Source organism: Fusarium coffeatum (genome assembly GCF_003316985.1).
Source record: "Fusarium coffeatum strain FIESC_28 chromosome Unknown BRIP53273_contig_55, whole genome shotgun sequence".
NCBI classification, from domain to species: domain Eukaryota; kingdom Fungi; phylum Ascomycota; class Sordariomycetes; order Hypocreales; family Nectriaceae; genus Fusarium; species Fusarium coffeatum.
Window position 1 is genome coordinate 136226 of NW_022157852.1, and position 25912 is coordinate 162137.

The 25912-nt window shown below is 49.1% G+C and overlaps 10 protein-coding genes across 10 annotated transcripts; 6 read left to right on the forward strand and 4 right to left on the reverse strand.

The window, feature by feature from the left end:
• Nucleotides 1-380: 380 nt before the first annotated feature.
• On the forward strand, nt 381-3377 carry FIESC28_02566 (uncharacterized protein; the record flags this gene model as incomplete). The annotated part of the gene is made up of 2 exons (XM_031156715.1): nt 381-506; nt 594-3377. 2 exons carry the CDS (start codon nt 381-383, stop codon nt 3375-3377), a joined length of 2910 nt encoding a protein of 969 aa, XP_031019224.1.
• Nucleotides 3378-4173: 796 nt separating this feature from the next.
• Nucleotides 4174-5614, forward strand: FIESC28_02567 (uncharacterized protein; the record flags this gene model as incomplete). The annotated part of the gene is made up of 3 exons (XM_031156716.1): nt 4174-4288; nt 4334-4394; nt 4444-5614. 3 exons carry the CDS (start codon nt 4174-4176, stop codon nt 5612-5614), a joined length of 1347 nt encoding a protein of 448 aa, XP_031019225.1.
• Nucleotides 5615-6019: 405 nt separating this feature from the next.
• FIESC28_02568 (uncharacterized protein) lies at nt 6020-6385 on the forward strand (the record flags this gene model as incomplete). Its single annotated transcript, XM_031156717.1, has 1 exon — nt 6020-6385. The coding sequence occupies one exon, from the start codon at nt 6020-6022 to the stop codon at nt 6383-6385; it is 366 nt and encodes a 121-aa protein (XP_031019226.1).
• Nucleotides 6386-6618: 233 nt separating this feature from the next.
• FIESC28_02569 (uncharacterized protein) lies at nt 6619-7641 on the reverse strand (the record flags this gene model as incomplete). Its single annotated transcript, XM_031156718.1, has 2 exons — nt 6619-6713; nt 6765-7641. 2 exons carry the CDS (start codon nt 7639-7641, stop codon nt 6619-6621), a joined length of 972 nt encoding a protein of 323 aa, XP_031019227.1.
• Nucleotides 7642-9270: 1629 nt separating this feature from the next.
• FIESC28_02570 (uncharacterized protein) lies at nt 9271-13327 on the reverse strand (the record flags this gene model as incomplete). Its single annotated transcript, XM_031156719.1, has 3 exons — nt 9271-9802; nt 9855-12916; nt 12971-13327. 3 exons carry the CDS (start codon nt 13325-13327, stop codon nt 9271-9273), a joined length of 3951 nt encoding a protein of 1316 aa, XP_031019228.1.
• Nucleotides 13328-14189: 862 nt separating this feature from the next.
• Nucleotides 14190-15143, reverse strand: FIESC28_02571 (uncharacterized protein; the record flags this gene model as incomplete). Its single annotated transcript, XM_031156720.1, has 1 exon — nt 14190-15143. One exon carries the CDS (start codon nt 15141-15143, stop codon nt 14190-14192), a length of 954 nt encoding a protein of 317 aa, XP_031019229.1.
• Nucleotides 15144-16733: 1590 nt separating this feature from the next.
• Nucleotides 16734-20366, forward strand: FIESC28_02572 (uncharacterized protein; the record flags this gene model as incomplete). Its single annotated transcript, XM_031156721.1, has 4 exons — nt 16734-18192; nt 19000-19035; nt 19087-19571; nt 19623-20366. 4 exons carry the CDS (start codon nt 16734-16736, stop codon nt 20364-20366), a joined length of 2724 nt encoding a protein of 907 aa, XP_031019230.1.
• A 215-nt stretch (nt 20367-20581) lies between these two features.
• On the forward strand, nt 20582-21431 carry FIESC28_02573 (uncharacterized protein; the record flags this gene model as incomplete). Its single annotated transcript, XM_031156722.1, has 2 exons — nt 20582-20824; nt 20871-21431. 2 exons carry the CDS (start codon nt 20582-20584, stop codon nt 21429-21431), a joined length of 804 nt encoding a protein of 267 aa, XP_031019231.1.
• Nucleotides 21432-21619: 188 nt separating this feature from the next.
• On the reverse strand, nt 21620-22582 carry FIESC28_02574 (uncharacterized protein; the record flags this gene model as incomplete). Its single annotated transcript, XM_031156723.1, has 1 exon — nt 21620-22582. One exon carries the CDS (start codon nt 22580-22582, stop codon nt 21620-21622), a length of 963 nt encoding a protein of 320 aa, XP_031019232.1.
• Nucleotides 22583-23348: 766 nt separating this feature from the next.
• On the forward strand, nt 23349-25736 carry FIESC28_02575 (uncharacterized protein; the record flags this gene model as incomplete). The annotated part of the gene is made up of 6 exons (XM_031156724.1): nt 23349-23519; nt 23575-23691; nt 23740-24486; nt 25022-25103; nt 25167-25216; nt 25275-25736. The coding sequence occupies 6 exons, from the start codon at nt 23349-23351 to the stop codon at nt 25734-25736; spliced, it is 1629 nt and encodes a 542-aa protein (XP_031019233.1).
• Nucleotides 25737-25912: the final 176 nt, after the last annotated feature.

A 25912-nucleotide genomic window follows, 5' to 3' on the forward strand; every position in this document is an offset into this window, starting at 1 on the left:
CTCTCTGACCTTTCGAGACGTTGCCCTGCTATCTATTCAATCACTATTTCTATTGGCCGTCGCTTGAATCACTTTCTCGGCAGCTTGGTGCCCTCCCGCTTCGCGACCCCAGTCTCGAATCTTAACTCCAAATCTAAGTCACCTCTCGCCCGCCACAACCTTACTAAGTTAAGAAACTTGAACCTCACACCACGAACGACCTCGCCTTCAGTGCTCCCTACGCTTCATCGACGACACATATCCGTACTACAATGACAACAGGCCATATTCAATTATCAGTATTGTAAGCTCGTCAATATCGCAGTCGGCTCCACGCGATCGCGGCTTACACCCGCCCGCTACGATACCGCGACGCGGCCGACACCCTTTCCTCCTCAACAATGCCGACCACACACGTTTCTCCCGAGTCCCAGGACGAGTTAAGGGAAATCGCCAATGGACTACTCAAGGCGCGCAAGGTTATCGTTGTGACTGGTGCTGGTATCAGCACGAATTCGGGCATTCCTGTGAGCTTTCTCGATGGGCACTCCAGCCTGCGTTATGGAGATGCTTTTGGTATACGCAATCGTCGGTTGGGTAGCTAATCGTTCTAGGATTTTCGTTCCGAGAACGGTCTTTACTCGTTAATCAGTGCACAATTCGACGCGGCAACACAGCAGGCGCGTCTGCTTGAAGGAACCACCGATGACAAAACATCTGACTCGGAAGCTCGCCCGGCGCCCAAGAGAAGAAAAGTAGTACGCGATGAGCTACCTGAACCTGAAGAGGAGTCGGGCGAAATGGAGGAAGAAATAGAAGTTCAGTTGGAAGACCCTGAGCCGGTAGAAGAGGAGAAAGTCGCAGACACGATTCAGGTCGAGGGTGATACAGAAGACGAAACGTTACTAGACGATTCACAAGCACCGCTGTTAAATCCCAGGACGACACGCTCAACTATCGCTATTCCAACTTCCCCGCTCTCTTCACCTCCGCCTGAAGACTTTCGCCTCACACCGCCCGCTGCTTTCCGAAGAACGCGACGGAATCAGTTGAACGACTCTGGAATCCCACCTAGTTCTTCGCCACTATCTTCACCACCTCCCGTTCTATTCGAGCCATTCTCATCCCACGCGACGACAGACGATGGCCCAAGTAGTCGCAGCAGCACGTCACCATCCGAGGTTGACGACACCCCGCCTTCAAACCCCAGTTTATCACAAACAAATCTTGGCGCAGGCAAGAATACACTACCCAACATGAAGGGGAAGGACATGTTTGACGCATCAATATGGTCGGATCCGTTGAGAACGTCTGTGTTTTATACGTTTGCAACGACTCTGCGCCAAAAGGTTAGAAACGTGGAGCCCACAAGTTCTCACAAGTTTATTAGCCATTTGAGGGACCGCGGGAAGCTTGTTCGTTGCTACACGCAAAATATTGATCAGATTGAGGAGAAGGTTGGGCTTTCAACCCGTCTCGACGATGGACCTGGTAGCCGTGGCCGCTTCTCTCGAAAGTCAACTGCCAATCTTAATCAACTCAACAGAATGGTTGATGAGGTTAACGCCATGACCGAAGCAAACTCGGACAAATCACAGCAATCATCGGACAATGAGGCTAGCCAACAATCACAATCAAGTCAGCCGCGAGGGGACTTGCTGCCAGCTTCTCAAGCTGAATCTGATCAAGGCGCATCAGAAGATGCTATGACTGCAGTACAGAACCTTCGCCGGGACCTACCCAAGTCTGGCGTTGAGTGTGTCTTCCTTCACGGTTCGTTGGAGCTCCTCCGATGTTTCCTCTGTGGTCGCGTTTGTTCTTGGGACGATGACGGACGTCAGCTGGAGACCATGTCGGGCCAACAGCCCGAATGTCCTCACTGCGTAGGCGCTACTGTCGCTCGCGAAGAGCGCGGAAAACGAGCTCTGGGTGTCGGCAAATTGAGGCCAGATATTGTGCTCTATGGTGAAGAGCATCCCAATGCGCACCTCATTAGCCCAATTGTTACTCATGATTTGGCTCTATGCCCAGATCTCCTTCTAATTCTCGGCACCAGCTTACGAGTTCATGGCCTGAAGGTGATGGTCAGAGAATTTGCGAAGGCAGTCCACGCCAAGGGTGGAAAGGTTGTCTTTGTCAACTATACTAAACCCCCAGAGAGCTCATGGGGGGACGTTATCGACTACTGGGTCCAGTGGGATTGTGATGCCTGGGTTTCTGACTTGCAAGAAAAGATCCCCAAATTATGGCAAACACCTGAACTTCCCAAGCTCAAAAAGAAGCGGGAGTCGAGTGGCGCTGGTGAGGAGAGCGAAAAGACGGATGCGAAACGGCCAGTCGCCGCCTACCCCGTTGCTCTTCGTGATACAAAGGTTGCAGGCGCTTACTGGGTACCCAAGATAATGAAGGACCTTCGCAGGATAGCCGGATTCGATCCTCTTGAGCCTAGAGAGATAGTGGCACTGCCCGAGATTGCAGCACCCGTTATTGCAACACCCATTGTTGCAGCACCAACCGAGGTTCCTCTACCTCTGGCTGAACCCCCAGAGCCACTCACGAACAAAACCATCGCAATCCAAAGGAGAACCAGACGGTCTCGCAAGTCTGCACCGGGTGCTTTGGAACGATCCAAGAAACCTCCCTCCACACTAAATCCCAATCACGGCCGGACACTTCGCAATGCCGAAACACCCCAGCCTTCCAAGGTCGAAGAACCTCAAGTACCATTCAGTCACATCCTAAGGCCTGAAAAATACATGGCCGAAAGCTCAATCATCGATTCGGTTAAGGGCCGAACTCGAAAGCGCAGGAGGATTGACGGGGAAGAAGTCGAACTGCCCACAGCTGGTAGACGCCAGTCCGGTCATAAAGCTGCACAAATGGACAGCTCACTCCATCTTCCACCACTGAAGCCGCAAGCACCGTCCCCTCACAACAGTCCACCTCACAAACGGTTGGTGCCGATGGAACCACCACACACCCCAACCCCAAAATTCGAGACTCTAGAGAACCCCAAGCCATATTATGTGAACACGCAGCCGCAGCCAGTTTCACCAATGGTCATGCCTAGCTCACTGCCGCTGGCACAGATTTCTCATAACACGAGACCTTTCACACGCAGTCAAAGGTCCTCAATGGGTCTTGAAGAGTGTCCCCCACAGCCCGTGACTGGGTATCCACCAGAGAAGTCTCTTGGGTTATATTGTAGCCATCAGGATTCTTACAGCTTAATGATGAAGCCCGGCATGTGCCAAGCAGAGTCCGATACACTCGCGGCTCTGGCTATGTTGAAACACGGTCAAATACCCGAAGTGGTAGCTAAAGACTTTGTTCTTCCTCAACAGAGAGGCGTGCGAACACGGTCATCATCAAGGATTCGGGAGTCTAACAACAAATGAGTTGAGCCATGAATATAGATGGGAGTTTGGTTTATGACGAATGACAATCAATTCACATACAAGCGATCGCAGTTGGGCGATGACACACAACATCGGAGCTTTAGATTACTAGGAGCATTCATGGAAGGGCGTTTGGGGATAATGGCGCGGCTTTTGGGAACAAAGTAGCACTGCATCAATTGAAATGAGAGTTGGCATCTCTTTGCTACATTTTGCATTTGTAATCCTCCGTGATCGGGCGGCTTGTGGGTGACTCTTTAACGAAGCATCCCTGCTTCAGCTCGCGATATCTTAACTGTAGTTGTACTGGAGTGGCATCGTGACTCTTATCCCTCGAGGGCACCGTTTGAGGCCCCTCAGCCTTCACTGCAATTTTAACCTGCCCCGGGGCCGGAGGATGCCCATCCACACCGCACGCCCTACTGTGCTCAAGGCGCAACAATTATATCGCCTAATTGCTAGTCTAAACTGGCATAAAGTGTTTTGTCTTCAAGACTCTTGGCAGCCAATTCTTGTCCAGATGGCGCCGCATTGCGGATACCGACGGCCCGCAATTCGGGTTTGGCTTGGAGATGTCCGTACGGGGTACTGCAGCTGAAAGACTAATTGGAAGTCAAGGGCGTCGTTGACGTTGATGGTGTGGGGTATACGACTGATACTTCATTGTGACTCTGTGAGTTTCTTATCAATTGAGTCACCCCAGAGCCATGCCTTACTTTCTATATAAGAGCATCGAGGGCGCGGCAGAATACTTTAGATCATCATATCAGTTATTGATTGATTATTCTATTTCATCATGGGTTCTATTGGTAAAACCGACCTTCCTGTGCGGGGCAAAAGTGCTTCTGTCATGGGAAGTATGGCGAAGAAAGATTTCATGTTTGATCCTGAATGGAGGAATATGAACCATGGTATGTTGCCATTGGCAAGGGTGAGATAAGGTGCTAACATTCTAGGATCCTTTGGAACATATCCCAAAGCTGTTCAGGCTAAGTTCCGCGAGTATCAGGATGCCAGGTAAGTCAACCTCCATCCACGACAACGTATTATACCTAACAACAATCAGTGAAGCTCGTCCTGATCCTTTCATCCGCTACGAATACCCTAAACTGCTGGACCAAAGCCGCGCAGCAGTTGCTGAACTCGTAAACGCCCCTCTCGACACAGTCGTATTCGTCCCCAACGCAACAACAGGCGTAAACACTGTCTTCCGCAACCTAAAATGGAACCCTGACGGAAAGGACGTCATCATCAGCTTTTCTACCATCTACGAAGCATGCGGTAAAGTAGCAGACTATCTCGTCGATTACTACGGTACCGTAGAGCATCGGGAAGTGAAGCTTGAGTATCCCATCGACGATGACGAAATCATACGTCGATTTGAGAACCTAGTGAAAGAGATCGAGAAGGAGGGCAAGAGGGCTAGGATTGCCATCTTTGATGTTGTTTCTTCGAGGCCTGGAGTGGTGTTTCCCTGGGAGGAGATGGTGAAGGCTTGCAAGAAGCTTGGTGTTTTGAGCATGGTCGATGGAGCTCAAGGAATCGGAATGGTGAAGCTTGATCTCAACGCTGCTGATCCTGACTTCTTCGTGTCGAACTGCCATAAATGGCTTCACGTTCCGCGCGGGTGCGCAGTCTTTTACGTTCCTATCCGCAACCAGGAGCTGATCCCAACGACACTGTCGACTAGCCACGGCTACATTCCCAAGCTTGTCCAGCGCATCACACCCTTGCCTCCCAATTCAAAATCCCGCTTCGTCACGAACTTTGAGTTTGTGGGTACATTGGATAACTCACCTTATCTCTGCGTTAAGGACGCTATCGCCTGGCGCAAGGACGTTCTTGGTGGCGAAGACAAGATACTCGAGTACCTATGTGATCTGAACAAGAAGGGCAGTGAACACGTCGCTGAGAAGCTGGGCACGACATACATGGAGAACAGCACCGGCACTCTACGAAATTGCGGCATGGCTAATATTGCGCTGCCCATTTGGACAGAGAAGGGTAAAGAAGACGACGTAGTTGTTTCTGCTGAGGAGACGCAGACTGCTTTCCAGTGGATTCTCAACACCTTGATCGGGGACTACAAGACCTTTGTAGCACTTTTCTTGCATGGAGGAAGGTTCTGGATCAGGACGAGTGCGCAGGTTTATCTTGGGATGGAGGATTATGAATGGCTTGGTGGTGTTTTGAAGGAGCTTTGTGAGAGGGTTGGCAAGAAGGAGTATCTCAACTGACTGAAGATAATCTGAGAGATGGAACCTTCACTGAGAAGAAATACAATCTGACATCATTTCAGTTCATGTATCAATCTGCCCTAAGTGCGGATCTTCGGCACAGCCTTACCCCAGCTTCTCATTGTGCTGATCTTGGGGTGCGGACTGACCAATGATTCAATAGCACTGCCTCTCTTCCTTGTCACATCGTGGAATTCCAACGCCCGATTTGTATGTCTCACTAATTACCTAGGTAGGCCTTGTGACGACGCCACAGCTGTCACTAACTAACAAGGAAGAGCTGAAATCCTTCCAAGACCTTTCTATAAATACCTTCTAGAAGTTCACTCCTGCCAAGCTTTTCACCATCACCTTCATCAATCCACTATAACAAATCGAACTACACTACATCCCGTCTTTGCCATCATGGGACTCTTCAGCAAAGACAAATCATCCCCAGACTCAACAGAGAAAAAGTCTCTCTATCGTCGCTACAAAGATAGTAAAGCGCCTGTGCCCCTCAGCGACGAGGACATCCAAAAATACACCGGCAAATCTCGAGAGGAGCTTAAAACATGGGCTGATTCAACGCCTGGCGTCGGCAAAAACCAACTCGCTGGCAAGGCGACGGTCGGCGATGTCAGCGGATTCGGTGGTATGGCCATGGGTGATGGATATGGAGGTTGGGGACCTAGTGCTGAGCCGACTGATAAGAATAGAGGCATGAAGTTTCCTCCAAAGCAGGATGACGGCGTGGAGAGGGAGGTCATTGAAGTGATGGCAAAGAAGTAAATTGGCTACAGACAAAGGATACAATTATGACGATCATAAAGCGAGATGGTTTATAATCCAGAATGAGCAACAATTTATTTCTTTTATGTTACATAACTCTGAATCTCTTGATGTCTTTCAAACTGGGACATCAATAGCCTAATGAATGACAAGGTTCCATGCCTCCAAGGAGAGACGAGGTTCTGGATCCTGATTCCATGTGTACCGTTTTCCGTTCTCCGAAGACAACTCGCTTACAGATCATTCTGCTTCTTGCGAGTGTCAAAGATGTTGAGTGCTTCCTCGGCAGCCTTGAGACCGCTCAGAGCCATAGCACCAAAGGTAGGGCCTGTTCCATATTAGTATACATACACATGAAGAGGTTGCAATGACAACATACCCATTCGGTTGGCACCGTCAACTTCAGAAAGTTCCATTCCACCAACAATAAGACCAGGAACAATCTCACGAGTTCCCTTGACAATAGCATCCTCGGCAAGGTTCATGTCGAGACCACGCATACCGCCGAGCTTCTCAATGCGCTGCATGCTAACAAGACGCTTAACACAGAAGGCGCCCATAGGACCATCATGACCAGTGGTGGAGATGATCAAAGGAGCGTTGATGGTGTTGGGGTCCATGCAGGACTGGTCATCGTGATGCATCGAGACAAGAGTCCAGTTGGTGACAACACCAGCGATGCGAACGCCCTCGTCAGAAGGTCGAGTGATGAGATCCTCGACGCAAGTAGCGTTGAAGAGCTTGATGTTGGGCATAGCCAGAACCTTGGACATGATAGTCGAGGTGAAAAGCGCAGCGTGCTTGACGACGACGTAGTTACCCTCGTCTTCGTAAGGAACACCGACCTCATCGAGGAAAGCGTCGGCGGGCTTGCGCATAATCATGGCGGAGAAGAGTTGACCACCAAGCCAAGCGCCGCCACCAGGAGAGACGGAAGCCTCGATGATAGCGATCTTCAGGTCAGGACGCTTCTTACCCAAGATGTAGGCAGCGCTCAGACCGCAGGATCCCGCGCCAATGATGACAATGTCAGACTCGGCGTAGTTATCCAAGTCCTTGAAGTAACGACGGGTCATGGCGCGAGAAACCTGGCTTTCGCGGATGGGGGCGAACTGGAAGGAGTCCCAGTTACCCAGCATCTCCTCTACAGTCTTGGAGTTGACATTCTTGCTAGCGACCACGGGAAGCTTGGTGCTGGTAGAAGTAGCAAGCTCAGCAGAGCGAGAAGGAGGGGAGATAGCAGCAGGGGGAGACATGTTTGAGACCTAGAGTTGTTAGATACTGGGAGTTAATTGGGAGGAGGACATGATCCTTTCGCTGGTATTATCCAGATCAAGTTTTGCCGTATAATCTCAGCCACATCCCTTCCCTTCTTCCTGTTTCTCCCATGTGATACAGGAGAAGCAAGAACAAGGTCGAGGATGGGCACCGGCTCATGCATGATACTTTACCTGAAGAGTGTCCCATCAGGTCTGGACAAGACTACCATTGAAAGGCTCCATGGCTGCTAGGAGAGAGCCGTACTTGGATAGTGTATGATATCTAGCATGTCAAATGTGTCAGACCAGAACCTATGTCAATCATAGTGATACAAACCTTGGGTTCGTTTTGTGTAGTGAATCAGTTAATGAAGAGAAGAAAGAAGGAGAGTTCGATATAGGAAGGGTCATGGGCTTTTTATGCACGCAGATGAGGGGTAAGGGAAGAACCATTGATATCATGATGGAGTCACAGCGAGCCAACGAGAAGCACTGTGATACATGGTGTAGTAATGCCGAGTGTTTCCTATTCTAAACGAGTGGTTTGATAAGGTGGGGGGATGTGATCGTCCGAATAAGACTGATTGCTCTCTTTGAAGATCATGAACATCCTCATCATATCATGTATCATGACATCAACTCAGCAAGTCCAATTGTAACAGCTACCATCTCTATCATACAAATATATACAGTTCAACCCCAATATTCTCCATAGGGTAGTTATGATGAGCACATTACAATGCCCTCACCAACATGTGAATGTCTACTTGAGGTGGGGGATCATCACAATGCGGCTTTTAACCGGCCATGACATGATGAGAGAATGAATCCACCATTGAAAGTTTATTCCTGCATCGGAGGTTGAATTCCGCTCTTTATCCAGCCAATTGTTGAGCTTCCAATTATCTAGCTTGATCCTCTTGTCCAGGGTCTGGTCTCGGCATGACACGGCACGGCATTTGACTACTAGCTGCTCTATGTTGTGGTTACGTAGTCTATCAAGTAGGACGAAGAGGCTTGGAAGTCTTCGGGTTTTGGGTCTGAGGGCTCGGAAGAATGAAGTTGGTGTTTGTTAGCTTACGGGACTGGTGTCTAGATGCTGGGAAGTTGACATGGCCGCATCATTATATCGGAGAGAAAGTAAGGTATGATATTTCATCACATGTCGGCTAATCTTGCCTTCTCGCAGGAGCAGTTTAAATATCAGCATAATTGATGATGGGACAATGGTGATGGTGTACATGTAGGAGGTATGCCTACACATCACTATTTACATACGGCTGGCTTGAGGTAAGGGCTAGGTCGAGCCTACAGGCTACTTAACAAACCCGACGACGGCAGCAAGTCTCTGAACAATCTCATAAATTCTTGTCACACATCTCCGGGCTTAATGACTCCATAGTCTGGTCCCTGGCTACAAACAACTTCGCTTCAAAGCAATACCTGGGATAAAACGATTGGCTATTATATGTATGATCAAGTCTAACTCCACAGCATAATGTACAGCTACTCTCCCTAGCAGACTCCTCCTTTAGTCTGCCCCTCATCATCAAAAACTCTCCTTCAAATCTAATGCCTAATCTAAAGCCATGCCTTTAAATCTAACCCAATATCTCATACAAACCCTTAGTTTCCTCCAGTTCTCCACTGCTCAATCTTCCTTCGACGCTCCTCAACCTTGCGCTCAAACTCGGCAACTTTCTCGAGTCTCTTCTTCTCCTCTTCCTCATCCTTCTTCTTCTGTACAACAGCGCGACGAACAGCTTCACGCTCAAGCTGGTCGGGACGACGCTCAGCAATGTCGCGAGGTTGGTAGTCACTGAAGAACTTCTTGAGGGTGACCTCGATGAGCCAGCAGGCACCGTAATCGATAACCATGACGGAAACCATGTTTGTCTTGAACTCGTCGGAGAAAGGAACAAGCTTCATACCCGTGTTGATATCAGGGAAGAGCTCAAGGGCACAAGCAAAAGCGAGACCCGAGACACCGACGATTCCGTAGAACATACCCTTGTTCTCGGAAAGAGACTCGCGGAAGGGACGACCTTGGTAGTTGATGGCAAATGTGGAGATTTGCTGGATGAGTTGCAGGAGGTAGACAGCCGAGTTGAGCAGAGAAGGGGCGAATTCAGCCTCGAGATCAACATCCTCGGAGCGACTATAAATGTTAGCTTCTTGTGTCGAAGTATTTCAGACTTATAGGAACTTACGGAGCAAGTCTGTCGCAAAGGCGAGCGGTGTAGATTAGAGTGACGATGTGGACAGCAAACTGGCCAAGAATGGAACCAATGATGTACACGTTGAAAATGTTAGGCTGAGGACGTTCCTTGCTCAGACCTTCGACAACACGAGCACGAGAGATGCTGAGGAAGCAAACAGACATGAGCATTCCACTGATCGTGTACTGTGTGTCGCCAAACTTGATGCCCTCGAGGTATAGAACGGACAGAGAGTAGGCAGTGATAAGACAGTTGAGAGCAAGAATCTTGTACATCTGAATGGTGGCGACGAGAGTACAGCGACCTTGACGAATGATGTTGGGCACGGCAACGACGTTTCGCAGCTTGGAAGTGAATGGAGCAGCAACGGAGGCATCGCCAAGCTTCAAGGTAGGCGGCTCATCATCTCCAAGTTCAGCTTCCATCATGCCGGACGCAAGCTTGTCGGCGAATCCAGCTGCCTTCTTGGCAGCTTCTTGCTGTCGGTTACCGCCTGCATCCATAATAGCTTGAGCACCAGGAGAAGTAATAGTTGTTTCGAAGTTATCGTGACCTTGAGATTTGGCGTATTCCTCAGGAGTCATGCCCTTCCTCTGAGCCTCACGCTCAATCGCCTTCTGGAATTGAGGGTTTTGGGGACCGGGAGGGTACAGGTGGGCAATCATAGCGGGAACAGGAGGAGGAGGCTGGTTGAAACGAGCCATGAGGTCAATCTGCTTCTGATACATCTCCTTCATCTTTGTGTTGCGGGAGTGCTCGGCGATCCTGGTAAGATCCTCGGGAGTTCCGTTCAACAAAGCGATACCAATGTGAGCCTGCTTCAGAGCACCAACATCGTTGGTACCGTCACCAGCCATCAGAGTGTAGTAACCCATATCCTTTAGACCGAGGAGAATGTCCTCTTTCTGCTTGGGGGAAACACGAGCGTAAACCCAGGAGTGGCGGAGGATATCGTTCCAAGCGACCTGTCCCTTGAACTTGGCAAGAGCGTACCCAGTAACACAGATATCCTTGGAGCGAATAATCTCGGGGTCGATATGCTTAGTGGGGTCGACCTTGATGCTGACCTTATCATCGACGCTTCTCCAGACAAGCTGATCACCGTTCGAGTTATCTTCAGGAGCATCGAGGATAAGGACATCACGATCGACAATCTCAACCTCGCGAGCGACGTGGACAGCAGTAAGAGGGTTATCTCCAGTAATCATGACAACACGGTGGCTGCTCTCGTTCAACATCTGAACAGCCTCCTTGGCATCTTCCTTGAGAGGACAGTGCAAGACGAGGAAACCAGCGAAAGTCAACTCAGACTCAACCTTTTCACGCTTGAGATCGTTAATCTTGCCAGAGCCAAGCTCACTGTCGATAGTAAGTTGCTTGTAAGCGAGAGCCAGAACACGAGAACCCTTGCGAGTGAAGTACTTGTAAGTCTCCTCATAATCAGCAGGGACAACCGTGAGCATTTTCTGGATGGTCTCGGGCGCACCCTTGACACCAGCGAAAGTACCCTTGACCTTTCGGCCAGTCTTGATGTCATTTCCGTGAACCATGGCGACGGAGCTCTGACGCTTGAGGGCAGAAGAGAACTGGAATCGACGCTTGATCTGGACAGTACCGTGGGTGCTGCCAGCCTTGTTGGTGCTCATAAGAGTGTCGTTGCGGCCAAGAGTCCATCCGAGAGAAGTGAGAGTAGCCTTTTCCATAGGGTCACCAACAATATCACCCTCATCAAGCTTGACAAGAGCGTGGGCAGTGGCGAGAACCAGCTTGGTTTCCAGGGAAGCCTCAGTGACGGGAGTCATAGTAGAGTGAGCACCGTCAGCCTCCTTGGTGTCCTGAATTTCATCTTCATGTCCAAGAGCCAGCCCAGCAATACCCTCAACGACAAGATCCTCACCAGTCAGAGTACCGGTCTTGTCAAAGCAAGCCACATCAACGCGACCAGCGAAAGGAATTCGGAAGGGCTCGGTACAGAAGATAGCCAGCTTAGCCAAAGCGGCCAGACTAGTGTTGACAGCGAGACTAAGCTCCATGGGCAGCTCAGGAGGAACGACACTGGTAACGATCAAGACACAGTCAAGCATAAGCTTGGAACGCTTGCGATCCTTGCGAACACCCTCGTCCCAGACATACCAAGCGGCGGCAATGGCGAAGATCAAGAGGAACAGAATGAAGAAGAGAGCCTCGGCGTTGTTGGCGGAAACTCGCTCAGTGGAGTAGATCATAGTTCGGACAAGGTTGCCCTGAGAAGTCTCAAAGCCAGTCTTCATTACAATGGCCATGGCACCGTTGTCGGGAGCAGAGGGAACACCGGAAGCAAGCTTGGGCCTCTCCTGGTCAGCGTTTCCGTGGGTAATCTGGAGAACCTTGGTACCGCCCCAGAGGAAAGAGTTCTTGTCCAGACCCTCAGAATCCAGAGGAACATCGGCGGGGCGAAGTTGGATGGACTCCTTCAGGAGGGGAGTACTCTCACCAGAAAGCATAGCTTCGTTGACGATAGCGGTACCTTCGACCAGAAGCATATCGCAAGCAACACCACTGTCCTCCTTGGTCCGGTTGACGGAGACGAGATCTCCAGGGATGAGCTGGTCACTCTGAACCTCGGTCCACTTGCCCAGACGGAAAACCCACATATCGTAAGGCTTGATGCTCATGCCGCGGAACTCGGTCAGGGTACGCTGACGCTGCCAAACAACGGTGCTCTCGAAAACGACGAGCATGAAAAGTGTAAAGAGCGAATAGTACCAGTACTCGTCGAGCATCCAAAGTCCAACACAGAAGATCTGGAAGACGAAGAATGGCGCAACAGCGTGCTCCTTGAACAGTTCGGTAAAGGTAGGAACAGGAATATCGAAGGTGTTGGTGCCATAGTGCTGCTCAATTCGTGACAGCTCGGTCTGGGTCTGGACACCCTTTGAGCTCTGGAAATGGCCGATAGTAGGCTTAGGCTCAACATCGATATCGTACTTGAGGGTGTGGAAAGACTTGGTAACGGTATCGTAGAGGAAGCGACGCTTCTGGAAGAGGAACGAGGTGTTGAGCTTGCCACCAGCCTATAACAAGTGTTAATAATTTTTTGCGGTGTTTCCAGAATAAAGACTCCCCACCTTATCGCGGACCAGCTTGCAAATGGCGGCAGTACCAGCATTTGCAATAGGAACAACCTTGATCAACTGAGCGTCCTCAATATCCTTTGCCTTTGAAGCAGTGAACCTGCCCTCGAGGTCAACACTCCAGTGTGTGCTGAGCCAAGTGAGGGACTGCAGAGTGATGATAGTGCCGACCCAGACAGTTGTCCACTCCTGAGCACCAATGTACTTTCCGTAGAGCTCGGGGCTCAGGTAGAAGGCGAAGAAGATAGGCCATATGATGGTGAAGGGCCAGACGTAAGCGTGAAGGCCGAAAGACAAAGGGCGCAGCAGCTCGGCGTGCTTGATTTGGGGGTTGTCGACGAGGGGCGCCATGATGGGCGATGGGGGGTTAAAGATGGTCGTATCTCAATATTGGGGGGTATTTGTCGAAGATCGACTATATAATTTGATGAGGGTTAATACCTCCTTTTCGAGTTGTTGCGGTTGTTTGCCCGCCGAAGTGGCTGTAATTCCCAATTTCTTGGTTGCAACCTGTAAGTCGCGATCTGTACTTTTCGTCAAGGTAATCGATGGTTTACCCACGCCACGCTATGCTTAGTACGGGAGGCGAGGCCGGCGACTCGGAGCTTGTCATTCACCGATAACGTCACGTGATGATATTACCAACTATGATACCCATATTCACTCACCATCGTCCATTATTTTTATTCTTGAACTGTCTGGAGCCAAATGGTTTTTGTGAGGTCCTGGATTGTTGTATTGTTATTTGATTAAGTGACAAACACTGAATGTCTCGGTAAAAAGGTTACCTACTTACCGATATTGAACTCTTGAATTTGGTTACCCTGAAGCGGAAAGGTTGCGATAATCCATTGAACCTCTCATACAGTTTTCGTGCTTACAATGCCTTGGGGTCCTTTTTCTCGGCTTATATGGATCTGAAAGGAAGTTATCGTTTAGTTATGTCGCTGCAATGAGATCTTTCTTGAAAGCAATCCAAGCAACAATCGGAAAATGCAGAGAGAGTGTGTTGCAAAATACCCGTTGAGATGAGGGAAAGTTTCGCCGGCCAGATGAATACGGTCCCTTACTCCAGAAATCAAATTTTACATTGTTACGGTGTCTACTTATGGAGGAATACATCTTGGGTATTTTCTTCTGTTTCCCATAGTAATGCTTTTATCTGTTTGCTTTGTACAACAATGCAATCTTTTACTCCCCTTTCCTTTGTTACTCAATACCTGTCTAGATCAATGTTTATAACCCATGGAACTTGATCTAATTCCCCATTCCCCATGAGTGCAGCGTTGACAAACATGGTCTCTCCAGGTTGCAGTGATTTATCAATCCCACAGTATCGTAGAGACTTGTCACGTGCTATCTTCTCTTCCCTCTCCTTCTTGTCGTCAGGAGACTCAAACTTAGACCCCCTCAAGCGCGCAAGATTCTCAACAACATATGACTTGTCATTGTCGATGTCGGTAAAATGCTGAGGTCGCTCCGAGATCTTGGGTCTCCAGGAGACTAGTCTTGCACCCCAACTCTCATGAACATGTCCGAAGCAATGAACTTTTGGCTGAGCCCTGGCTATGGCGGCGAACAGCTGTGGACATCCGATGCGCTCCTTTCTGGAAGTCATGTCCATGATACCGTGTGGCGGACCGTGAGTTATAGCGATGTCGGTATTCCTCTCGATAGTAAAGTCATGGGCGCCTTCGTACTGGAAGCCCCAACCGGGACAATCGTGCGTAGGTGTAAACGGACTGACGTAAACTTTGAGACGGGCGCCATTCGAAAGATGAAGATCGTGTGTTCCCTCTTCCAAAAACATGATTCCTTTGTCTTTTGCGTCCAATAATAGTTGTCTAGCTTCTCCAAACTCGCCGTACTCAGCTTTGATGGCTGTGCTGATATCTTCCTGGTTCACTCTACACGACTCTTCGATCTTGTGCTTGTACTTCGCATCATCAAGGGTAAAGTCATGGTTACCTGCGACTACGATCTCGACAGGGGCGTTGATTTGCTCGAGGAGCCGGATTGTCTTTCTGTAGTCTTCCAGCTTGGATGTATTTGTGAGATCGCCACAATGAATTGCCACGTCTACTCGCTCGAGGGGTTCCATATCCGGTTTAAATGACTGAGCATGGGTATCGGATAGTATAAGAACCTTGGTACTGATAGAAGACATTGTGAAGGTGAGGTGTATGGGTGCAGCTAGTTGTTGGTTGTTGTAAAGAGCGAAGAGGAGATGAAGGTGGGAAAGATCTCGCATGGGGGAGGTCACATTTATGTAACTGGAGATTTAAGTTGGTGAGTTACTTTCTTAACCTTCATGTCGAACTATGGTCCTCAAAAACTCAAAGATTTTGGTGCCTATAGGTCGTACTTTGGAAGGTTTATAGTACACTCAACTCAAACCATTTCGCCGGAATACACTTTTATGGTGGAGTGCATACACACAAACTATTGTCAATTCACCATATCCATGACATTCAAGATCAATGAAAGTTGCTACTGGGTCTTCCAAAAGGGAAAACACAAAGGCAGGAGCCGTAAGTAAAGGATCTCACTGGCGAGTTGCATAGTCGAACCTTGGCATATTAGAGAAGGCGATAAAATACACTCTCAGTCTCTGACAAGTGCCTCATTTCAGTCTGTCGATTAAATTTCTTGGTAGACTCGTATCAGAGATAATTTGACGACTTAATAAAAGACTTCTGCCGCCAATCCATCCTGTTGCTGTTGGGCTTGTGCGTCTCTCACAGCGACACCGCAGGATATTTTCCAGCTTACTCTGGACACAGGAACGTTCGTGACTTGACTCTTGACTCTTGAACTTAGGTCTCAACAAACTCAACATCATGTAATCTTAACTGCCCTATAGCATGATTTTCTGATCCCTGTCGATGAACTTTACAACCACGCTTCGAGCGGCCCATAACCGGCTTCCCTCAAGCGGGACAACTCGATCTCTCTTAGGCAGCCTTAGCGAAGTATTATGGCCTCTTGCTATAATACAATGACCAGATAGGATCCAGTCTCTCTGCCAGAAAATGGGTACCTAACCACGCTGTTCTGCTTCTTCCTTGGTGATAGCTTCAATTCAACAGACACCCCACAAATCCTTTGCTAGCCAGTCGCCATTTTCATCGACCTTATTGGAAGAATAGCTAGGTCTTGCAACCGATATCGGTCGTGAGCACCTTGTCTTAAGAAGGAAAGCCAGAGGATGTCCTTCTTACTCCGTTCCTCAATGACTCTCCGCAGACGAGTTTGCGTAACGAATTGAGTCATCCCGCCGTCGGTGCCGGGCACATAATGTGTCAAGGACACCGGAGAACTTGACCGTTGAGACCACAGGAGACCAAATAACATGAACAATCCATACTATTCTAAACTCGATATTGTGCACTGTATTTTCGTTGCCCTAAACCTTAGAGGACAGCTTAGCATCCACCGATGCAATGATGCATGCGTCAACCCAACGGCACCGATCTCTTACACCGGATATAAGCCAAGTCAATCCCGACCCGAACAACCAATCCTAAAGCATCGGTTACAATAGGAATGCCTGTCTTCATACGCGTATAAGCCATTTGGCCGACTCGGTGCCGAAAGATGCGTGTGAGCCCACTTATGACCGTGAAAAGTATTCCTAGCGAGTTAACGGGCAACAAGTGACCTGCAGGATGCATTTATTTATTGGTCTTTGATCTCATCGACTTTTGCCAAGAAATGCCATTGTCCATTTCATCGGCATTCCAAAAAGACAGTAAATATGGGCGCCACCACTCCAGATCAACACCATAAAGATGATATCGAAAGTATACACACACTACCAGAACACCAAAATTCTGAAAAACATCCCGATTCGGAAACTGAAGAAGAGCAACAAGATGTACCTTACTCGAGCTTCACGACATGGCAGAAACGGCTTATCGTTCTAGCTGCTGCCACGACGGCTTTGTTCTCGCCAATGACAGCCCAAATCTACTTCCCTGCCTTGCCAGCCATAGCCAAAGATCTAAATGTTACCACATCGCAGATCAATCTTACTGTCACGACTTACATGATCTTTCAAGGGATCACACCCATGTTTGTTGGATCGCTGGCGGATAGCGGTGGCAGAAGACCTGCGTATATGGTATGCTTTACTATCTACATCGCTGCGAATATCGGTCTTGCACTTGCACCTAGCTATGGCGCTTTACTTGGTCTTCGATGCTTGCAATCTGCAGGTTCGGCTAGCACTGTTGCGCTGTGCTTCGCGGTCGTGGCAGATGTGGTCACTTCTGCTGAGAGAGGACAGTATATCGGTCTGACAGCTGTGCCCAGTGTACTCGGTCCTGCCTTGGGACCGGTCATTGGTGGTTTGTTGGCAGAGTTCCTGGGATGGAGATCTATCTTCTGGTTCCTGGCCATCTTTGCTGGTGTTGGTCTCTTTCTCATCGTCATGTTTTACCCCGAGACATGTCGCCATATCGTTGGGGACGGTTCTATCAGACCGCCTGTCATGTACCGTTCGATATGGCAGATTCTCAAATTGCGACGCAAAAGAGACAAGGCCGGCCTGACTCGACAGGTCTCGACGGCTTCGACGACCAACAAGTTCAAGTTCAAACCGCCCAACGTCCTGGAGTCAATCCTCATGCTTTTCGAGAAGGAAACAGGCCTTCTTCTTGCCTTCAGCAGCATCTGCTTTGCAGGCTTCTACTGCGTCGCAACCGCCATGCCCACCCTATTCGCAGAGATTTACGGCTTCAATGAAGTCGAGAACGGACTGATGTTCCTTCCCATGGCAGCTGGATCCGTCATCGCAGCTTTCATTGTAGGGACTTTCACGAACCGCAACTACAAACGCCACTGTGATAAACTCGGGATTCCATACGAAAGAAGCAAGCAGCAAGATCTTTCCACTTTTCCCATAGAGCGCGCCCGTCTTGAGATTGGGTTTCCTCTTCTCATGGTCGCAGCGGCTATGGTGATTAGCTGGGGCTGGGCCGTCCACGCGCAGACACATGTCGCTGTACCATGCGTACTAAGCGGCCTCATGGGCGTGGGCATTGTCGGCTTCAATAACACGACCAATTCTTTGCTGATAGACATCCATCCTGGTAAACCTGGGACTGCGAGTGCAGCTAATAACTTGACGCGATGTCTGGTGGGTGCTGGGGCCAGTGCAGCGATCATACCCATGATTGACGCTATGGGTATTGGCTGGGCTTTTACCCTTGTTGGTGGGTTATATGTTCTTGGGTGTCCGATATTGATCGCCTTGATGGTTCGGGGTGTGAAATGGAGGGAGGAGTTGAGAGTTAAGAGGGAGCGTAAAGAGAAGGCGAAGCAAGCGCTGTAACTTAACTGATGGCGCTAGAAGCATCCATGATTGGAGATACCCAGGAAGAAGGAAGACTTGGACGAGATTTATGACAGAATGACATACCGAAAAAGTGATTTCAATACTAGATTGTAGTTGATGAGCTAGATACACGAATAGATAAATGAGTATAATCGATCATCCATTTTGGTTGTTGTAAGTGGTTGCTGAAATTGGTATGAGTGAATGTGGGGGATAAATCTCGACTTCGATCCAATTCACAACTTTTTTCACACAATTCGTCCTTACTCATACAGCACCACTACTCTCCAAACACCCGCTGTGATGCTTCATAAGCTATCATCATGTCTCTCACTCTTTTTTACTCCTGGATAACCACTCTAGCCAATCTCTCATTCCAGCTCTTCACTAGAATTATTTTCTCATTCTTGGTGCTAGTGGCCTCCATCGTCGTGTACAGGCTATACTTCCATCCCCTGGCGCAAGTACCTGGTCCCAAAATCGCTGCTATCTCGAGCTGCTGGCACGCTTGCAATGCTAGAAATGGTCGAATGGCACATCTGGGAAAGACTCTGCATCGGCGGTATGGACCTGTTGTAAGGGTTGGGCCGAATGAAGTTTGGTTTGATACGCAGGAGGCTTTTCATGCTATTTATAGTGTGTATGACATCCGAGTAAGGGGAACTTATACTGATATGTTCGATAGGTAGTGGTAGCGGTTATGAAAAGTCAGACTTCTACTGTATGATTGAGTACATATTGCTTGATGGAATTTGAGGGCTAATACGAGTAGTGGCAACCGCTCTAAGCAAACCACACATCGACTACCATCTCAACCCAGAATTTCCAGACACACTCGATCTTCTCTCAGAAAGAGACATACGACGCTATCGCATGCAACGTCGTCTGATAGGTCCGGTATACCAAACATCCAATCTCATCCAATATGAACCTGTTATCGATGAAGTTCTCACACGCGCAATCGCCAAACTGAAGAGCCTGAAGGGCGCCCAGGTGGAACTAAATGAGTGGATGCACATTATCGCCGTCGAGTGTCTCAGCGCAATCGTTCTATCATGGTCACCGGGCATGTTAAAGAGTGGTACCGACAATGGTTCGGGAACACATGCTTACCATGGCTGGAGACGAAAGAGTGTCTTTGGACTGTTTCCTCTAGTTGCGAAACTGGAATTTTTGAACAAGTCCATTGGGAGGCTTTTCAGTACTATCTGGGGTGTTAACTTTCAGCCTCCTAAAGACTTTAGACCTTTCTTCCCTGTAAGATGGCCTCAATGAGGAGCACTTTACTGGATACTGATGGTTCAATAGGATGTTGGAAAGAGAGTTTCACGGCGTGTCAATACAGCTACACGTGCCAAGCACTATAAGGATGACCGTCAAGATCTTTTGACAGACTTAATACAGCTGAACAAATCGAAGCCTGACTTCACAGTCCCTTATCTTCGCAAAATGGCCATCACCAACTTTGGTGCTGGGCATGAGACAATGGCTTCGACATTGACGTCTATAATGGCTCTTCTTGGTTCAAACGAGGATGTACAAACACATGTTTCTCGCGAGGTTCTAGAAACGAATGACCCAACCGCCTATTCTACTGCGATACGCCTGCCAGAAATACAGTCTCTCATCAAAGAAACAAAACGGCTCTACCCCGTGCTCAGCATGTCCTTACCTCGCAAAGTTCCTCCCAGCGGCCTTCATCTTCACGGCCAATACTTCCCGCCCAACACAACAGTTGGCTGCAATCCCGTAGCATTGCATCGAAACCCAGATATTTTCGGCCCTGATAGCGACCAGTTCAGGCCAGCGCGCTGGTTAAACGCAGACCGCAGCATGGAGCGTACAAGTCTAGCCTGGGGCGGCGGTGCGAGAAGTTGTCCTGGACGACATCTCGCAGAACTGGTGGTTTATAAAGTCGTTCCGGCCTTGGTGAAAGAGTTCAGGATTGAAACGGATATGCCTGACGATGAGGGTCGGTCGTATTTTCTGTCTATGATGACAGGTGTCAAGGTGCGGTTCCTTGAGAGGAAGATGGATGACTGTGACCCATGAACTTCTCAATTCTGTGCCATGAATGCGTTATTGTCTTTCAATGATCTTTTAGCTTCTTGGCTCTCCGTGGAACTGCGTCATCTTTCTTTCATCGCTATCGTCAAAGCATATACGCCCTTCGGACGACATTATGAGCATTATTAATCCACGGGTATATCAAGCCATCAAGTCCTCTCCGGTATTAACCAGAGCATATTAATTACAAACAATCAATCATGATCGAACCAATCGCCACAGAAAATGCCCTCATCAATGGAAGCCGTGTAGCTTACGGTGTCTATGGCACTGGCAAGTCCGTTGTACTTCTTCACGGCACACCATCTTCGTCTCTCATCTGGCGTAACATAGCCCCCAAACTTGTTGATGCTGGGTACAAAGTCCATGTCTTTGATCTTCTCGGCTTTGGTCTCTCTGAGCGTCCATGGAATCCCGACATCGATACTTCCATGACAGGCCAGGTCTCAGTCTTGGAGGGTCTTTTTGAAGCTCTGGGGTCTTGATAAGACTCACGTCGTCGCACATGATATTGGGGGTGGTGTCGCACAGCGCTTTGCTGTCTTCTCGCCCGAAAGAGTCCTATCTCTCACTCTCATCGACGTCGTCAGCTTCGACAGCTATCCCTCCAAACGAACAAAACAACAAATGCAAAACGGTCTTGAATCGCTCATAAAAACGAACAGTGACGATCACAGAGCTCACTTCAGAGAGTGGCTACTTTCCGCCGTCAAGGACCAAGCCAAATTTGAGCAGTCGAGTCTCGATACCTATCTCGACTACATATCTGGTCCCATCGGTCAGCCGAGCCTCTTTGAGCATCAGGTTAGACACTATGATCCGAAGCATACAATGGAAGTCGCGCCACGACTAGGAGAGCTGGAGAAGCTACCTGTGCAGTTGATCTGGGGGAAGGATGATGCTTGGCAGGTAGTTGATTGGGCGCATAAGTTACATGATGCTATTCCGGGATCGAAGCTCACGGTTCTGGATGATGCCGGGCATTTTTCACCTGAGGATCAGCCTGAGAAGATAGTCGAGCTTCTTGTAGGTTTCCTTGGGAAGTATTAATAATACCTTCCTAATCTACCGCCAAGACCATTCCATCTAAATAATCGTGTAGTCTGTTAGATGAGTAATGGAAGAACTGTCCTCTCAGGCTTAGATCACTAAGATAAAATATTCTAACTCCTAATCTAAGCTGTCATAAGGTGACCAAGCTATTTAGTCTCTTATGCTATCAGCCACCGAGTGTCTAGCTAGAATCTCAACAGTGCATCATTCCGCGCTTCTCTAGCTCGCAGATGCCATCTCGTTCCTTGTCCTAGAAACTCGAATACATGCGGTACACCAGGCCAGAGATGAAACTCCACCTCTACGTTATCTTCCATCAACCTCTTCACAAATTCCAGATCCTCATCTCGAAACAAGTCCAGCGTGCCGACATCGACGTATGTAGACGGTAGCCCTCTGTAGCTTTCTGCTCTCGCTGGCGCTGCATAAGGTGAGACATCTGCTTCCAGCCTTCCAGCTTTTTCTTCTCCTACATATGCTTTCCAGGCAAGCTTGTTATGATGAGGAGTCCATGTGGTGAATTTGAGAAACTCGGTATCTGCTGGATGGCTTGTTCTATCGTCCAGTTCAGGAGTTATAGCGATCAGCTTTGCCACTGGGGGCCTCAGCGCTCTGTCTCTCGCCATGAGGACGGTTCCTACGGCTATACCACCGCCTGCACTTTCTCCTTTTACACAAATGCGCTTGGGATCGATGTTCAGCTCTACTGCATTCTCCGAGATGAACATCAAGGCAGCAAAGCTATCCTCCACGGCGGCAGGAAAAGGATGCTCAGGCGCAAGACGATAATCCACCGCAAACACAGTTCTTCTTGTCGTAATTGCGGTCTCTGCATCTAAACCGCCGCAAATTTCGACGGTGCCCGAGACAAATCCGCCTCCGTGGATTACTAGAATCGCTGGTTGGGGTTCTTTAACACCTGGCTTTGCATAACGGCGCAGCAGGATTTTGGCACCGTCATAGCTTTCAATGGTGTAGTCTGTCTGGTCGATAATATCCGATGAGGGCGCTTTGGGAAAGACTTTAGTAAAGAACGCGTGGTTGTTACGACGGATGTCGAGGACTGTTTGGGGAGGGATTGAGGGGCGGCCGGATTTCATCAAGGCCAATGCCTCGGCGAATTCAGAGTCGTATTGGAGAGTCGTCATGGCATACAGAAGCGTTAGAGTATCTGTTCTTGGTGATGTGGTTGGGGATTTGGGTCTCTATATATGCTGGGACCAGTGGACTAGACGTGCGTGGTGGTGAGCCATTTTGAGGGGCCAATATGTCGGAATATTATTTACAATACCAGAGCGATAGTTTTGGCAGGGCGGATTCGCTTCATGCCACAATGAAAAATGGCTATAGAGCTTACGGTCCATGAAGGGCTGTATAATGGCAACAGCCCAAGTCCAATTGGATTACTCGTATGGTTTCTCGTTGGGACAGCTCGTTTAGACGGTCTTCGTGATACTAGCTATGCCTATTACACCTTGCTGCTTATTACCTACACTTGGTATGCATTTCGACAAAAGCATAGGAGACTTGGTATAGCTTGGCTAAGAAACAGAGAGTTAATTCTATTCTCATACACATTATTCTAAAGTCGAACTCGTGATACTGCTATCCAACAGCAAATAATTAGTGTGGAATGCCTAGGTAGGAAGCGTTGCCCGCGGGGAAAGATCGGCACTACAATTAGATCCGCCGCGGGCAACTTGCAATTGCCTCATTACGGATCCTCAAGCTCCATTTCATCGTGAGCTGATAAACATTGAGAAATCACTCATAACACGATTGTTTCACTAGACGCTCATCTATAAAGCCTCTGACAAGAAGCCTCACCCCCAGTAACACTCGACACCTCCCCGCGTTGCCCCACGTTGAGCACTTTCATCGTACACCAGAATCAAGCCAAGAGGATAATCCAACATGGACTATTCACTCGAGAACCACAAGTCTTTCATCGGAAAGTCCATTTCCGAACTCCCTACGCCATCGTTGGTGGTGAATTTGCCGGTGCTCAAGAAGAATATTGATGCGTTACATCACGATGTAGAGAAGCTTGGCATTGGCTTTAGGCCTCATGTCAAGACGCTAAAGGTATGTTATATACATGATCTACGAGTGGGATGATTCAATTGGCTTACTTTGGTAGACCCTTGAGGTTACGAGGTTGATGCTTGCTGGGGGCAAATACAAGGGCATGATTGCTTCTACCATCCCTGAGATTAAGGGTGCCTTACCTTTGGTAGAGGAGGGTCTTGTAGAAGAGGTGAGACCGTTCCCGAAATATTGAAGACCAAAATACTGAGACATTTAGTGTCTGTACGGCATCCCAGTTTATCCAGGAGTTCTGCCCAGATTGATTGAGCTCCGAAAGTCACTACGCATCCAGCTCATGGCGGACAATGAGCAACAGGTCTCTTTCCTCGAAGAGTCATCTTCAAGCAAACAACCATGGGACATCTTCATCAAGCTAGACGTCGGCTCCCACCGAGCAGGTGTTGATTTAAAGAGCGACTCTCTGAACCGACTAGTCGAGCGCGCAGAAAAGTCTCCTGCTGTCAATATCTACGGATTCTACTGTCACGCAGGCCACTCCTACGGCGGCCGCTCCCGCCAAGAAGCAGAAGAAACTCTCAATGTCGAAGTATCAAGCGTCCTCTCGGCCGCCAAGCTTCTCCCATCCTCGCGTCAACTCGTCATCTCTGTTGGCAGTACACCCACAGCGCACGTCGTAGAAAGCCTCAAGGCCTCAATGCCCGAAAACCTTCACTTCGAGCTTCACGCAGGCAATTTTCCCTGCAACGACCTCCAGCAAGTCTCAACCGGTCTCGTGACCGAATCTCAACAAGCTGTGACCGTCGCAGCCGAAGTATGCAGCGTTTATCCGGAAAGGAACGAAGCGCTTGTTAATGCTGGTGTTATTGCGTTGTCGCGCGAGGCCAGTGCCTTTAGCGGATTCGGCCGAGTGGTGGGCTGCCCGGCGTGGGGTGTCGTGCGATTATCCCAGGAACATGGGATCCTAGGCACAAGCGAGGGACGAAAGGTAGACGAGGAATTTAAGGTTGGTCAGAAAGTGGAAATTTGGTGCAATCATTCCTGTATCGCGGCTGCTGCATTTCACGTGTACTATGTAGTGGATGAGGAGGGTATTGTGAGAGATACATGGATTCCATGGAAGGGATGGTAGATACATCGCAGATGCCCGCCCATCTTGGTACCTTGCTGTAGCTCATAAGCATGTAATCTATCCAGGTCTAGGCATGTAATTAATCAAGGTGATCATTGATCATCCAAAACTTGATCATCAGCATTGAGCTCCGTGATTGGCTCCCCCATATCCTGTTCCTGGCTCCAATTTCTCCCGAACCAGACAAAATCCTGCTTTATCCTTGGAGGAGCGTCCCTCTGTCCCTCTCTCAAGCTCCAGTGTGGATCTCGAGCCGCATACGTCATCGGCGAATTGCGGAAGCGTCGCCAACGCACACCATTTCATGATCTGCGTCACATGAAGAGCCCATTCCATCTTTCTTTCTCCTCCATCTTTTTTCTCTCACGATACTCTTGGCTTCAGACTCTACAACTCGCTTCTCTTCCAGCAATTCTTTAGGATATTACATCCTCAACCACTCGAATCTACTCTCAATTCCCCTCCGTTACATTACCCCGCCTCCATCATCAGTGAGTATACACGTCACTCCCACGTATTTGTGCCCAACATCAGATCACTGACTTTGACTCAAGTGTCTTACGCCGATATTGCTGCCAAGGGCCCCAAGCAGAGCCCCGAGGATGTAAGTTGAAAGCAACTCAGTTGCTATACTCACAGTTGTCAATACTAACCCCTCCAAGGCTGCTGCCCCTCAACCTCCCCAAATCATCTCTGACGAGTCTGCCTCCACCGCCTCTCTGGTCGACGTCGACATGCCTAGCGTGCACACTGTCCCCGCCGACTTCCTCGAGCAGGAAGTTCAGACCGAGACCCAAGCTGCCCGCCTAGAGCGCGAGGAGGAGGCCAAGGAGGAGAAGCGAAAGCGTGAATCCGCCACCGCAAAGGCCAAGCAGACCGACAACTGGCTCATCCAACAATTCTCCAAGCTGTCCGACGGCAACGCCACTGGTCTTGTTATTGCCAACTTCGCTACCGTCGTCGGTCTTAGTGCATACCTCGGCTACAAGGGTTGGGGCCTGTACGAGAAGGGCAAGCTCGACTGGAAGGCTGTCAGTCTCGGTGCCGGTATCCTCGCTAGCGTTACTGCCGCCGAGGGCGCTGTCGGTCGATACCTGTACAAGGGCAAGAAGGGTGGTTCTTAGAAAGATGATTCTAGCCGTGGACGCCAAGTGCAGCGTGAAACAACTGAAGACGTTAACGAGGAAAAGATATCGTTGCTGGAATTCTTGATGACGAATGTCTGAGATGGCAGTTTTTTTTTTATGTTTTGTTGCACTGCATTGCTTTTTACTTTGTTTATAGTCTCTACTCTGGCTGA